Source organism: Bubalus bubalis, chromosome 18 (genome assembly GCF_019923935.1).
Source record: "Bubalus bubalis isolate 160015118507 breed Murrah chromosome 18, NDDB_SH_1, whole genome shotgun sequence".
NCBI lineage: Eukaryota > Metazoa > Chordata > Mammalia > Artiodactyla > Bovidae > Bubalus > Bubalus bubalis.
The window spans coordinates 17666530-17681964 of record NC_059174.1 but is presented as its reverse complement, the minus strand read 5'-3'; the positions used below and the strand labels follow the sequence as shown (position 1 = coordinate 17681964).

Below are 15435 nucleotides of genomic sequence, written 5' to 3'. Positions count from 1 at the left end.
GTGTGGGGAGCGGGTTTCAGGCTGGGCGAGGCCCACTTTCCAGCCTTGTTGCCGAAGATGCGACCAAAGAAAGACATTCTTTTTGGATTTCCTCTTTGTGTATTGAGCCCTTTTATGATTCATCAGTAAGTAAATATCAGCTGAGGGGTGATTTGTTTCTAACAAGCTTATAAAATACTGGCGTCGTTTGTGGGCTTATTGGAGTGCTGGTTATAAACACTCCCCCATGCCCACTCCTCTTTGTCAAATTAGCATTCAAAATACAAATATTGGATCTTTGGATCACTTTCTGCTGTCTCTTTGGAAGCTGGCGGGATGGGAAGGGGCGGCCATAGGACGGTGGCCTCGGACGGGGCTCGTTTGGAACTCCGAGGGTTGAGGGCTGAGGGGAGGCCCCTGCCAGGCCCTCCAGAGGGTGGGGCACAAGGCTCTGCGAGCCCAGCTGCTCCTTTCGCCCTTCTCTTTGCCAAGTTTTCTCTGACCCGGCTCGTCCCGGCCCCCCGGAGCCTGTCATCCTCAATCTCATGGAGGGCGCAGATCTGGGCAGGCTGCATCTGGCCTGACAAGCCTTTGGCGCTGCCGCCTCCCCTGTGGGCCGGGCCCAGCCTAGACCCAGGCTGAGGCAGCCACAGCGAAGAATTGCTGACCGTTCGTGGGGGGCCGCCACACGCCACCTCCTCATGAGAGGTCAGGAGGCCCCGGCGTCTCTCGCACACTTGAAACGTCACTTCCCGTCTTCCCACACCTTCCGGCTTCCGGTTTTGTGGTCGTGAGTCATACCCGGTACATGGCCCTGACCTCCGAGGCCTGGAGGCTGCAACACACCTTTGGCCAGCTCACCTTTGGCCTGATGTGCTCTGTGGGGATGGAGGGGCGCTCACGCCTGTCAAAGCGCCTTCACGGCCACGGGAAGGAGCTGGTGCTCCTGAGAGTCCAGGGGATGTGTGCAGAACTCTGCAGATGCCTGTGCGGCTCTGTTCCCATTATACAGATGGGAAGACTGGAGCATAGATAGGTGACTTGCCAGGACCCCATGGCAAAGCCTGAGCTTGGAAAGTGGCCTGCCTTCCACACTTGACAGATCTTGGAGCCAAGCCTAGCCGAGAGGGTCTGATTTGCCCCCAGGGAAGCGGGGACCAGGCAGGAACCAGCAGGCAGTGAGAAGCTGCCTGAGTGAGGGTGCGCTGCTGCCCTGAGTCCCTGAGGGAAGAAACCACAGACCAGGACCTGAGTGGGGCCGTGGAAATCTCCAGCCCACCTCAGCTCATAAATGGGCACCCAGGGGCCAGAGAGGGGACGCTGTCATTGCCACCGTCGTCTTAATTGTTAATTGGTATAGTTTAAAATTTTTTTAATTAAAGAAGCTTTTATTCTATTTATCACAAGAGCTGTTCATGCTCATTGCAGAAAAACTAGATTGACCCTCCGTATCTATGGGTTCCATGGATTCAGTCAACTGGGGATCAAAAATAACTGAGGGGGAAAATTTGAAGGCTCCAGAAAGCAAAACCTGAATGTGTCGGGCACCAGCAGCTATTAACGCTGACACATACATGGCCCCCCATAGGCGTGTGGGCTTCCTGCTTTTCTCAGCTCTGGACTAGGAGAAGGGAGCCATCGGAGGGAGGCTCAGACAGGCCAGGCACTGTCCTGTTGGAGACGTGCTCTTGATTTTGGGACCGGAATTCAAGGTACTTTGCTACACTCCAGCTTATGGTTTCAAAATTGTCGTTAGAGTTGGGCCTCTGTACCTTCAGGGTGTGATTAAAGGGTGAGGTGAAGGCAGATATATCGGCTTTGGATTTCTTGTCTCTCCCCCCATTCCCAGATTCTGAGGTTAACATTGTGGGTGGAATTAGGGCTGTGGCCTTTACTGTAGTGGGAGGTTCTGTATTGAGATCTCCTTTAATTTGTGGGAACTGGAAATGGGTTCTGGATTGGTGTGTGTGTCTCCAAGCCCAGCGGGGATGGAGGTGTCATCTTACCAGACCAAGCCTTTCAATGGCAGGGGCACCCTGTGTTCTCACACCGAGCCTCTGCCCTCTGGTGGAATGGCTCCTGCATCCTGGGTGCTAGGTTGGTGAGGCTGTGATGTCACCCGTGGGGAAGATCCAGGGCTCTGGTACCGGCCTGCTGGGCCGTGGGACATCTGACTCCTGCCGGCTCCTCCAGCTACAGAGGCCGCCAACCATCTGTCTCCCCTAGAACTCCTCTGCCCCCACCCCAGGGGTCCTCTTTAGGACCCGATTTGGAGTGTTTTCAGGGTTTCTGGGTGACTGCATCATCACATGCGCCAGGTCCCTTTACCAGACCTCCCAAGCTCCTCACCCCTAAGCCAACCTGGGGGTCAAAGAGCGTGTCTCATTGACCTGTAACCCCATTGCCTCACCCAGCACCTGATACAGTCAACAATAGCGATGGTGGTGGTGGTAATAATAATGATAACACTGGCGCTTCGAGGCCCGTTCACCATGACAGCAGCCTAGTGAGGTCAGCACTGTGATGATCCCCCTTTCACAGGTGGGATGACAGTGGCTCAGGGAAGTCTGATCATCATCCAAGTCCCCACAGCTGGTAGGAGGCAGCTGGGGTGTTTGAACCCTGACTCTGAAGCTAGACTTCTCTCCAGGCTCTGTGCTGGCTGAGGGCACCAAGTTGGCAAGTCAGGACTGTGTCCAGCCCCAAGAACAGCATTCTTCTTAGGGTGGGGGTGGGGGTCAGAGGGCAGACTGGGTATTGCTCTGTCACCATGCAGATACTTGGGGAACTGGATCCTAGGCACGCGGAGGGCATCTGTGGGCCCAGGGCCACGTGTCTGAGCTCCTACATCTGGGACGGCATTGAGCACTCAAACCCCTAGCCTGCAAGCTCCAGTACAAGCTCTGCAGCCTCCAGAGCCCTGGGGGCGGGGGCAGTACTAATCTATCAACCAACTGAAGTATTAGCATTAATCCAGCACCTGATGTTTGGCCCAATAGAAACAAGCCGACAAGTAAAAGAATTACTGTTTTCATCCACAGAGAATTTATTGGCCAGAACTTTGGGTTGCAAGTGACAGGAAGTCAAGTTAGCTTAAGCAAAATGAATTTTTGGAAAGACCATTTTTTATTTGACAAAACTATGGATGGGGTTTGGTGCAAGTGGAACCAGAGACTCAAATGCCAGCGTAGACTTGCTCTTGGAAAATCGTGGTTGGAAGGACAGAGACAAAGCACAGAGAACTGTTTGAATAAAGGTGCAGAGTCAGAAATGAGCCAGGCCGCAAGGGTGAGGAGGCCTGTGGGGCAGAGGGGTGGGTGTGGCTGAAAGTTGGGCGCTGGTTAGGTGGGCTGTCTCCTGGGCTGTCACGCTTTCCCCGGGGAGAAAGGGAGCCACCGCAGGCTCTCGCGGAAGGGGGTGAAGTGATGGCCACCGAGCCTGGGGAGGGTTATCCGGTCACTGTGTGTGGGGTGGGATCAAGCGGGGAGAGACTGGGGCAGGCCTGGTGAGCTGGGGCAGGGGCGGGGAGCAAAGGGTGAATTGCCAGGCGTTGATGTGCTTTTTTTCTTTTTTTACGAGGGTGTCTATGAAGCTGTCTTTTCCAAGAAGCAAAAAGGCTAGACGCCAGCCAGAGCCGTACGGAGGGGCGTTCTCCTGCCGAGGTGCGTGGGCCTCGGGCTGCCTGCCTCTCATCATGGCTTAATGGCAGCTGTTCCGCTTGCTGGGCCAGCGAGGAGAGTGGAGGGCTGCATGGGGGGCGGCCCCCACCCCCGCTCCCCAACCTCTCAGCAGCTCGCCTGCCTCCTCCGCCCACACAGGCTGCCCCCTGCCCCGTCCCCTGCTCTTCTGATGCGGGGCATCAGGCGATGTCAGTTAACTGCCCTCTGGGGCTCGGGGTGGTGGGTGGGATGGGAACAGACCCCGGGCTTCGGAGGCCTGGTGGGCCAGGGAAGGCACGGCCAGGTGGTGGGCAGAGGCAGACTGGCCGGCCTCTGGGAGCTGGGCCGTGGCTTGTAAGCTGCCTAAAGATGTCAGACCCCCATCTGGTCTCAGGGTGCTGGCCCCAAACCATCCCAGATAACTGTGTGGGAGACTCGGCACTGGGAGCTGAAGAAAGCCACGTTAATGTCAAATGTGAGCCTGGAGGATCCAGTAGGCCTCGTTTAGTCTCTGTCTGGGTCTGCTGGAGAGAGAAAGAAAGGCAGGGGTGCTGTGCTCGCCGTCAGCAAGGTGCTGTTTTGGTGTTGATGGTTGAAGAGAGGGAACAGGGAGGAGAGTGGGCCAGAGGGAAGTCCCACCTAAGAGAAGCAGGCCAGGCTGCGACTCCGAGCTCAGCCATCTCCTGGGGCTTCTCAGCCCGACTGAAGACAGGACTGCTCCCCCAGCATGGCTCAGCGATGGTATGATATAGGATCACGTGACGAGGTGAAGAATGGGTTGTCCGTTTGAATGCAATCATTTATTCCACGTGGCCTTTGAATGTCCAGTTTACATTTTACTCGGGTCACGGCAGAAACCCGGTTCTTCGGGATGCCGCCTGTAGGAGCAGAAGCAGGAGACCACACAGCTCTGGGTTAGGGATTACAGTCTCGAGCAGTCACTTCCTCCCCGAGCAGCAGGGCTGAGCCAGTGTAAAGGTGAGAAGTCCCTGTATCGGGCATTCAGGTGTCCTCTGTCGACTGACATTCTCTGGTCTCTTGGGGGGACACAGGGAGATGTAGGGAGCAGGGGGTGTGGGTTGCTCAGTGGTGGGATGCCAGATGGGCCTCTGATGAGCTAGTGACCCCTGGTTAGTGACCCGCCTCACAACCTACGGGTCCAAAGTTACCCACTTATCTGGGTTGTGCCCTTCAGGGAAACCTTGTGACTCTGTCTCAAAGTTTCCTGTGTTCACTGTATTCTTATCTCAAACGTTCCTGCATTCACTAGCTTCTTATCTGTCCCAGGAAAGCTGACCACGTAATTATCAAGTGGAGGTTTAAGTTGGAAGGTCAGAGAAGGAGCGTTTGCTGTGCAAGGCAATCGTAATAAACGCTGTCAGGCAAAAGGGACGAGGCATTCTTTACAACATTTGCGAATGCATACATCACAACTCAATAAATATCTATCAAGCTTCTGCCGTGTGCCACACGCTGTTGTCGATTCTGGAATTACAGTGTCGAACAAGACAGAGAGCCCCTGCCCTCGCCCCTCTTGCCATCTGCACAGCGCTGGCCAGTAGTAGCCGCTGACCACATGGCTGCTGAGCACTGGAACTGCAGAACTGAATTTTTAATTTTATGTGACTTTAGATTTAAATAGCCTCTTGTGCCTAGTAATGGCCGTTTTAGACACCTCGCATCTAGCAGATGCATACTTTTGAAAACTTTGCAATAGCCATCAGTCGTTACTTTCTACTCTTGTCACTTTTTTTTTTTCGCCCAGGATATTGCTGAGGTTGAGAGATGCCTGGCTAATATGGTCAGAGGGGAGGAAGTGGTGAATTGCAGTTTCCAGGCTGAACACTAGGTCTTCTTGCTTTACATATGAGGAGCTGCAGGGGCAAGTCCATGTCTACCTGGATGTAAAACTTTAAAAAATGGCAATACCTGCCTTCTGCATGGGTGCCCTGGGTTTGTGTGCACGTGTGTAGCTGTCTGTTTTTTTGACGCATTGCTGCTGTTCATTTTTTAAAAATGATCTCGGTAGGGGAAAAAACAATGTCAGCCACAGAGGAAACCCTTGTTGTGGAAGCATGGGTAATTCATGTGTCCCTGGCAGGGTTGGTGACAATAAGGGTTTTGCAGCCTGCCTGTCACGTTAATTGTATGTTATTAGAGGCCATTAATCTGAGGATTATTAGCATGATGGATTTTTAAGCAGTTGCCTTGTTGTGGAAAACTTGAATCTGAAGATCAGGGATATACATCAATAGGTGTTTTTTGTGTTAAGAAGAATAAGCTATTTGTTTTTAACCCAGCGGGTCCCTGGGGAATGTAGCCAAATCTTCACTTTCTGAGCGTCTTGGTCTTTTGCAGGTAGGGGCAGGGTGTGAGACGGGCCATGGAATGTCGTCATCGATAGGATGTTTCAAGCCCTTAAAGTCTCAAGTTCTAGAAGTTTGGATTCTTTAGAACTCCAAGAGTTCTCTTTCCCTTGAGTTCTCATTAGTCTGTGGTTGATTTAATCATTCACTGTTATATTGGCTTTCTTTCCTTATAGCGTCCTTCCCTGGTGGCTCAGACAGTGACAAGAATTCTCCTACAATGCAGGAGATCCAGGTTCAATCCCTGGGTCAGGAAGATCCCCTGGAGAAAGGATTGGCTACCCACTCCAGTATTCTTGCCTGGACAATCCCATGGACAGAGGAGCCTGGCAGGCTACAGTCCATGGGGTTGCAAAGAGTTGGACACAACTAACACTTTTCACTTCTTCAGTTTTTTTCCTTAAAGTAGCTGAGATCACCTGGTCTCTTGGAGGACCTGTCCAGGGCCTGGTTGGTGACTTTTCTTTTGCCAAAGAAGTTTGCAAGCAGAGCCAGTTTACAAAGGTGGTGCGTTTTCTCATTAACCATCCAGGACTGGGTTCCCTAGCAGCTTGGAAGCAGATCCTAGCCCTGGAAGGCGCCTCCTTTCATCGAGGATACGGTCCAGCTGGGCCAGGCTCTGTTTGAGATTCTTGCTTGGAGCGATGGGGCCCTTGGGGAGCTCTCTGCAGGAGCCCAGCTATGAGGAAGGGCTGACCATTCCGTGAGGAGGGGGTCACCTGAACCTGAGTCATGTCCTTGTCTCAGGCTCCGCTTTGACCTCCATAGATATCCCATTGAGTTTTAAAACAAAGGAACTAGGAGAAGAACCAGGAAGAAATATGAAACTCTGGTAGCAGGAGCATTTGAGGGATGGCGAGGTGAACTCCTATGGCTGGAAGCAGGAAGCCGCAGTGAGCCACAGTTGAACAGAAGGGTTTGAGTCTGAACACAGCCTTTGCAGTCACAAATATGGGGGGTGATGTGGAGGCGGAAGAGGATAGAGACAAGGAAAATTGGCCCAGAGGCATTTTGTGGGTGGTTGTAACATGGACTGCATACCTGCTATTTGCCAGGTGCTCCAGGGACAGGGGAGCCTGGTGGGCTGCAGTCTATGGGGTTGCACAGAGCCGGACATGACTGAAGTGACTTAGCAGCAGCAGCAGCAGCAGACATGGCTCTTTAAAGATTCAGTGGAGGTGGATTCCTCTGCCCCACTGACCCTGGCAGAGGGGTTGTGTTATAGGACCTTGGGCGTGGAGTTTCAGTGTCAAATCGAATGGGAAAGACCTATAGCAGTGATAGTAGGTAGCGCTGGCAGTGGTCTTATAATCCTGCTCCTTCTTTAGTCTTTATAGCACCCCTGTGAGGGAGGCAACTTTCTCCCCATTTCACAGATGGGGAGACTAAGTCCTGGAGGGAACGTGCTCAGCCCAGAGTCACCCCATGGGTCTGAGAGGAGCCAGGAATATCCTCCAAGCTGCCTCATTTGCAACTGTGTTCCCCCTGCCCCAAAAGAAAAGCACCTTGATGAAACAAGGGTGGGTCAGAGGAAGTCAGCTCAAGTGTCCTGTGGGCTGTGATGGGAAATCTCAAGGGCAGTTTACCCAGAATCATGCTCAGGCTTAGCTGACCCCGAGCTAAGATCCATCTGACCTGGCTCCTGGGAGCAGTCGGTCAGTGGAACCATCTGGAGTCTTCTGATTTGAGCTTTGGAGGAGGAGAGAGTGAGTGAGCTCTTGCAATGTGGGATAGCAGTGTCCTGGAGACGAGCCCTGGCCAGATGGCTGTCTTGCCACGGGAACCCTGGGGTGGGTGTACGGGCGACTGAGCCAGCCAGTCTGTCCGGGGCGTGGGCGAGGAGGGAGGGCCTGTAGTTGTCCCCCCTCAGCCTATTTTCCCCAGACCCCATGTCGACACCTCCCCTAGGTACAGAGAGCAATGGACAACTACCCAGTATTCCCGTCCAGCCTTGAGGCCGGAAACACGCCTCTTCTGACCCTGGAATAAAGCCAGGCAGCCTAGTGACCTAGCCAGGCTGAAATGACACGCCTGAGTAGCAGATGAGAGGAGAAATCTCGGAGTCCCACTCCTTTGGTGGACTTTTACTGGATGGCAAGAGGGCCCAACGCTTCCAGCGTGGATGATGTGCAGCACTAAGGAGGGTAACCCTTTCCACCAGCGTCTGCCTGCCAGCGTGTGGACAGAGGTTCCTTCTGCCAAGATGAGGAATTCAGCCTCTCCTTTTTCTGCCATCCAGTAGCCTCCGTTTGGACATGCCACATTGGTTTATTGTGGCGTCAGCATCCTTGTTGAAGGGGGATGTTGGTGGGTACCTGGGTAAATAAGTATAAATAGTTTTCTTTCTGATATGTGACCAGATTATTTTCCAGTTGATTTCAAGCCTTGGCCCCAAGTGGCCCACAGATCAAAAAAAGATAAGGGTCAGTTACAAGGTTGAGCTCATTCTCGGTCGCCATGGCAACTGACCTCAGGCAACCCTCAGAGGACTACACCCAGCTCCCCAGGTGATATTTTTACTGTCCACGCCATCAATCCCAAGCCTTTCAAAACTCAGACTGCCTAATTGTCTGGGCTCTGTTTTGAAGAGGCTCCGGGTCCCCCGTGGGGCCCCGATTCAGGCTGCCAGAGCTCATTTATAAGCCTTTCTGAAACACGGGGGACTGTGGGATGGGTCCCTCCTGGCCAGAGAGGCCTGGGAAGGTGCTCCTGAGGGGAGGAGGAAGGGCACAGGCCATCCTCCAGGATTAATTAAGAAAATGGGGGCCCAAAATGGGGGCAGTGGTGGTGGGGCATGCCTTCATGCCTTCAAGCCCTGGCTGCATGTTCTGGAGTGATGGGAGGTGCTGGGCAGCCCCGAGCACCCTGGCACTGGGGAATCTGCAGCCATGGGGGTGCTGAGGTAGCCGGGGGTCTATCAGCCACCCACCCACTGCAGAGTCTTCCCTCCAAATTCACCCACATCGTTTTCATCCCAGTCATGATAACAGGAAAGTGTTTCCCATTGTTGAGGATTTCTCAGCCTTCTGTAAAGCGTGGACCAAAAGCAACTTTGGAAAACCTTCCTCCTTTTTAGAGATCCGCAATATACCATCCTGGTGAGAGCTGCAGTGTGATGCTTATGAACCTACAGCTTCATGACAACAGGGTTCCAAGGAGTCAGCATCCTCAGAAACCCTGTCATAGAGCTCAGAGCTCCTTAAACTTGAATGCACACTCAGATCATTGGGGTGCTTTTAAAATGCAGGTTTTCATTCTGCACATCTGGGGGTGGGGGCTGAGATTCTGCATTTCTGACCAGCTCCCAGGTGATGCCAGGACCACACCTTGCCCAGCAGGGATGTAGATCCTCCAGGGCAGTCAGGACCTAGGGGGCTGGGGATCCCAAGTTCAGCCCATGACCCTGCTTACAGGGTCCCGGATTTCTACCTGGCCGCTGGTGAAGGAGCCCCGCTTGGACCTGTTTCCTCCTTTGCCCCTTGTCAAGCCCAGCCCAGATGTCACCCTTCCCCTTTCCCCTTGGCTTACCTCGGTTCATTTCTTGTGGTATTTAATGACTCATCAATAGATAAACAGCCTGATCTGGCTGCCCTGATATCATTATCTGCCTGCCCTCTTCTCTTGCCAAAAGGTCTTTGTTCTTTATAGAGAACAAAGGATGGAATTCCCCGTCAGCCCGTGTTTCTATTACCTGTTTGGTGTCTATTTCCGGTTAGTTATTTATGGGGGTGGCGTCAGTCTCCCAGGGACCTCCTCTTGCCTTCTCATTGGCCTGGTTGAGTGCTGGGCTCTGTGTCCCTCCCCTTCCTTATCACCATGTGCCCTGCATGGGACTGAACCTGGGCCCCAGGACCTCAGGGGTCTTTACTGCAGCTGATCCTTGGGGTGGGCCTGGTGCTGTGGGATTGAAGTCTGGTGAAGTTCATTACCCCAGCTGGTGACAGAGGATTTCAGCTCAGCCAAGCAGCCCGTGCACACTCTGCAGCTCCTTCCGTTTGCAAGGATGCTGTGGCAGGGACAATGCCAAAGCCTGGGGCTGGCCCAGACTGTGTCACTGTGGGCCCTGCCTCCTCGCCTCACCTGGGAAAAGTCCCCAGTGCTCCTATCACCTGGAGCTGGCACCGGCACCAATGAGGGGGCCCGCCCAGCTCGATCATGGAAACATGGAGGGTGGGTCTGTCTGCTCTCCTTCTTACCGGAAGTTTTGGGGTGATCGAGGAACATAGAGTAGCTTGCTGGGTCCCAGGTCTCAAGTCCTGTGGCCTTTTTGGTATTGTCTAAAACCAGAGAGGGCTGCTTGTGGTGACCAGCATGGGTCCCCATCCCTGCTTCACTCTGCCACCTCCCTGGGAAGGCCCTGCCCTCTAAGCTTCCTTTCCTCTTCTGTCCGTTGAGGGACCCCTTTGGTGCCCATACTCCTGGACCAGGCCATCTTTGGAGGATCCAAAAAGCAAGTTCCTGAAGGCAAGAGCAGCTTTTATAAGCCATCAGTCCTGAGAGTTTGGGGGGAACCATCGGTGTCTGGTAACTGGCATTTACCAGCCCTCCCACCCCATTTTCTAAGCACTGTAGTAAGTGCCTTATGGAAGTCATTAATTCCCTATTTACTGAGCACCTACTAGGTACTGGTCCCTGTCCTAGGCACTGGTGACACCAGTGAGCAAAGTAACCTGCGTGGAGCTGATATTATTCTTTCTGTGTGTGTGTGTGTGTGTGTGTGTGTGTCTGTGTTTTGTGTGTGTGTGTGAAAAATAGTCAGTGAATTAACAAAAAAACACACACAATCAACTCTGTACTATGCCAGATGGCGGTAAGCACGCTCAAGGAAATTCAAGGTGATTAGGGTGTTAGAAATTATGGGTTGCATGTGCTGTTTTGGGGTGGGGGTCTGGGTAGGCCTCTTGGAGGTGGCATCGTTTGAGCAGACCCCTGGATGCAGTGAGGGGAGGGGGATGAGGAGATGGTCTCGGGGGAGGGTCTCAGTGAGGGCAGAGGTCTTGTGGCAGAACAAGCCTGCTTGGCCACCTTCCCGAAACCCTGGGATGATTCTTCCCCTTTTCTAGCAAAAGTAGCTGAAGCTCAGAGAGGTTCGTGAACTTATCCGAGTACACACAGAGCGAGTGAGTGATGAAATGGGATTCAAACCCAAGTGTTTCTGGTTGTAACTTTTGTGTCCTTCATCACTGCTTCCTGAATGGAGACGTCTTTTTATGTGCCCTGTCCAAACAGGCAGCAGTCACTGGTTCTATTCCTGGAGAGGTATATGCATGAACATTCCTGCTTTCATGGTGGCTTTTCCAACTGGGGTCCCTGCTTAGAGAAGGGCCAGGCAGGGCCCACGGCTCTGGCGGGAGCAGGTCACACTCAGTGCGTTGTAATCCAAGAACAATGCCCTGTCCCCTCCCCACCGCAGCCGGCTGCCCCTCCCTCCCAGGCAGCAAATTATGGCCTCCGAGTGTGTGCCCAGGCCTGCCTTTGACTTCAGTGGGGCCCACCTGAGCTTCACCTTCAGGATTCTGATAATCAGCTCTCTCTCCTCCTGGCTTCCCCCAAGACCTGTATGGAAATAAGTATGTGTCTGCCAGGGATCAAATGCTTTTGGAGACAAAAGTCGGTACCGAGGACATTACAGGGAGCTATCATCTCGGCACGATGCTCTTCCACAAAGCCCTCCGCTCCTCTTTTGGGCTGACACACTTTCAGCCTGAAAGGTTCCAGCAGGCTGACTTGGTTTTAAGCAAAAGCACATCCTATTATTTTTTTGAGAAATGAAGTGTAAAATTAACACTTATTATTCCTGAGCAGAGGGAAAAAAAAAATATAAGGGAGAGAGGGACTCTGGGATTTTCGTGCTTGCCGGCTTGTTTGTTTGGCAGTTTGGGTTTTTCTTTTCTTTTTTTTTTTTTTTTTTTTTTAATCATAATAAATCAATAGATTTGCCTGCACCAGCCCTGACTTAGGGGGACTGGGAGGCAAGAGCCAGTAGGGTGAGCAGGCGAAATCTGTGTTTCACTTTACAAATGAGTAGGGCTGCATAATGCACCTGAGTTGCGTGGGTCTCTCTTATGGATGTCGGTCATGTGTTCTTAAAAAAAAAAAAGAGGGAGCGATTGTGCATCTTCACTCACAAAATCCTCCAGCCCCATGCCGGGGGCGAAGGGGCCCGTGGGCTCCCAGACAGCATTGTCATTCTGCTCCGAGGTATCGCCAAGCCTGTGTGATCTTATATAATTCAGGGAAGTTAACTCTCTGAGCGTGCCTCTATCTGCAGACCCCGCAACTTGGGATGGAATGAGAGGTTGCCGGCACCGGTAGGGGCGAGAGGGATGTGGCAGTGAATTTTTGTTGCTGTGGACTGGATGGTATTAGGTCACAGGCATGCAAAGGGGTGTTTGCACAGTAACTAGGGCAGCCCCCCAGCCCCCCCACCTTCTCTTGGATGGTTTTACAGGCAGAGATACACATAATGGACACCCCCGGGAGCACCTCCAGCCCCTGCCGGTGGGGAGAGGGTCTTCTCCTTCGGAAGATTTACAGATCAGAACGTGGGAGAGATTCCTAGGTCTATGGGAAGACTTCATTCAAGCTTTATTATTTTTCACCCACTTTGTACTTTTTGTTTGTTTTATCTGCCTTCTCCTGTCTCCCAGGTTGGACACTTTAGCACGTTAGATGGGGAGCGAGGAAAGGGAACAACCCCCCTCAACTTGTCTACCGGCTCTTTATCTCATTATCCCGGAATCTCACATGGGCGCTGGTTTGGGGCTGCGATTTGCTCAGATGGTGGCTGTTCAGGCCTTGGACCGGCTTGCAGCTCCAGGACTGCCTGACTGTGCACATATTTATGAACGTGGGTGCAGGCTATAGCTGCGTCTGGGAATCAGGGGGGACCAGCTGATGAATTGCTCGGCGCTCAGAGAACGGAAAGTGACTGTCAGACGTGATTTCTCTGATTTATAAGTTGCGGGAGCCTTCTTTGTCCTCTCGCTATTTGTGTATCAGATGGGCAGGTCTCCATTCACAGCCAAGTGGATAAAGGCCCCCACTCAGCAGAGAACTGTAAATCCTCCTTTGCTGTCTCAGCCCGGGGAACCCACTCTGGCCAGGCAAGGGGAGAGACCCTGGCCAGGGCATCTCTCATCCCTGAGTATTTTCTGAGCCCCTCCTTTGGGCCTACGTGTAGCCTGATGCTTTGGGGACCAGAGGAGAAGACATTATCTGTGCCCATAGCCTCATTGCCTGGAGAAGGAAATGGCAACCCACTCCAGTGTTCTTGCCTGGAGAATCCCAGGGACGGGGCAGCCTGGTGGGCTGCCATCTATGGGGTCGCACGGAGTCGGACACGACTGAAGTGACTTAGCAGCAGCAGTAGCAGCAGCCTCGTTGCCAGGATCAGGAAGACTCTTAAGATGTGTCAGATGAACCTTGCCTGTGCCCAAGAAGGGCCACCTGTGTGAGCTGGCATAGTCCAGGAGGCTGCCTGGAGGTGGTGGGCAGGTGGGATATGCACGAATAGGGAGGGCTTTGTATCCTGTTCAGAGTACCACCCCCTAGCTAGCTGTGTTACCTCAGCAAATGGTCTCATTCTCTGAACCCATTTTTTTCTTGGCTAGAAATTTTCCCAACAAGCAGGGTGATTTCTGAGATTCAGTTGGTTATAAACTTAAACTTCAGTTAACTGCAATTAAAAAAAAAAACCTCTGCAAAGTCATCATTTTCACATAACCTCTGCCTCATTAATGTGCAGGCGATGTCCGCATCCTAAGGGAGAGCGTGTATAAGGGTGGTATCTCTCATTCATTCATTCACTCATTCACTCATTCCCTACTCTGCGCCAGGCTCTGAGAAGCATTGTTTGTGCGGGGCGGGGCGCACTGGGGGGTCTTCTGAGGCAGTCCCCCACACTGGAGGCCATCTCTAATTATGATGAGAAGTTCCCCGAGGGAAGTGGCGGACGTGCGTAGGGCCTGTGCGGCGAGCGTGCTGAGCCTGCCCTGTGTCCCAAAACTTGTCAATGAATTCCTTTTCCGTCGGTATAAATGGAAGATCAGCTTGAGTCTCTGTCGGGTGCATGTGGCCTAGTTGCCGGGGCTCCAGGGGCACGACAAACACCCAGTAGATTGCAGCCAGTGGGCTATGTGGGGCAGGCCCACCTGCGCACGCACGTGTGTGTGTTTGCCTCTGCCATGGGGTGCCTCGGGGGGGTGGTGGGGGATGGCTGGGCCAGAGGGATGCTTGCTGTCCCCGCCAGCCCCTGCCAGGGCCTGGGGGACCCAGGGACTCGCCAGGAGCCTCAGCCCATCTGTGACTGTGCCTTGCCACTGGCAGAGCCCCTCTGCTACCTAATTCTTGCCTTTGAGGGCAGATCGCAGCACCTGGCACCTTTGGTGAGGCTGGTTCCCAGGGGGAGCCCGAGGGGGAGCCTGTGTCCTTGGCTGTCCCAGATAATACTCTCCTCCTTACCCGCACGCTTGGCAACAAACACCTTATTGAGTGCTTGCTGTGTGCCAGAGACCGGTCAAAACCCCTTTTCGTGTGTTAAAGGAGTATTAACTCGTTTAATTCTCACATCAGCTGTTAGAGGAAGGCTGTTTTGATGGGGGCGGGGATTGACTTTTTTTTTTTTAAGAAATTTTTTCAAAGGTTTTTTAAAAGCAGTTTTTAAAAGTTATTTATTTGGCTGTGTCGTGTCTTAGTTGTGGCACTCGGGGTCTTCATTGCGTCACGTGGGGTCTTTTGTTGTGACCCATGGTGAGGCGTGTGGGCTCAGTAGTTTGGGTGTGTGGGGCTAGTTGCGCCCCAGCGTATGGGATCTTAGTCCCCCAACCAGGGATGGAACCCACGTCCCTCCGTACGGCAGTCAGGACTCTCAACCACTGAAACACCAGGGAAGTCCGCTAAAAAGCAGTTTTAGGTTTACAATAAAGTTGAAACATACAGACAGATCCCTTCTATCCCACTGCCCCCCACATGCATAGCCTCCCCCATTATCAACATCACTCACCAGGATGGTACTTTTTTTTGCAAAGGTGAACCTAAAGTGAAGCAATATAGTCACCTGAAGTCCATAATTTTCCCTGGGGCTCACTCTTGGTGTTGTACATTTTATGGGTTTGGATGCATGTACTCCAGCGTTCTTGCCTGGAGAATCCCAGGGACGGGGGAGCCTGGTGGACTGCCGTCTATGGGGTTGCACAGAGTCGGACACGACTGAAGCAACTTAGCGGCAGCGTATAGCTATTAGTATAATGTCACACAGAATATTTTTACTGGCCTAGAAGTCCTCAGTGCTCTGCCTATTCATCCACTCACTCACCCCCCAGTAAACACTGAGCTTTTTATTACATACATGGTTTTTCTAGAATAGTTGGAATCATGCAGTATGTAGCGTTTTTCAGATTGGCTTCTTTCACTTAGTAATATACATTTAA

General features: G+C 52.7%; 1 protein-coding gene across 6 annotated transcripts in view; it reads left to right on the top strand.

The window, feature by feature from the left end:
* ZNF423 (zinc finger protein 423) overlaps positions 1-15435 on the top strand; it is a 346122-nt gene that overhangs the window by 294855 nt on the left and 35832 nt on the right. The window contains exon 6 of one of the 6 annotated variants that reach the window (XM_044931682.2): positions 3559-3598. The exons of the other annotated variants lie outside the window; for them this stretch is intronic. Coding sequence (XP_044787617.2) covers positions 3559-3569 — 11 coding nt within the window. The 3' untranslated portion in view covers positions 3570-3598. Of the gene's footprint in view, positions 1-3558; positions 3599-15435 lie in introns of those variants that run through there. 6 annotated transcript variants of the gene reach the window in all.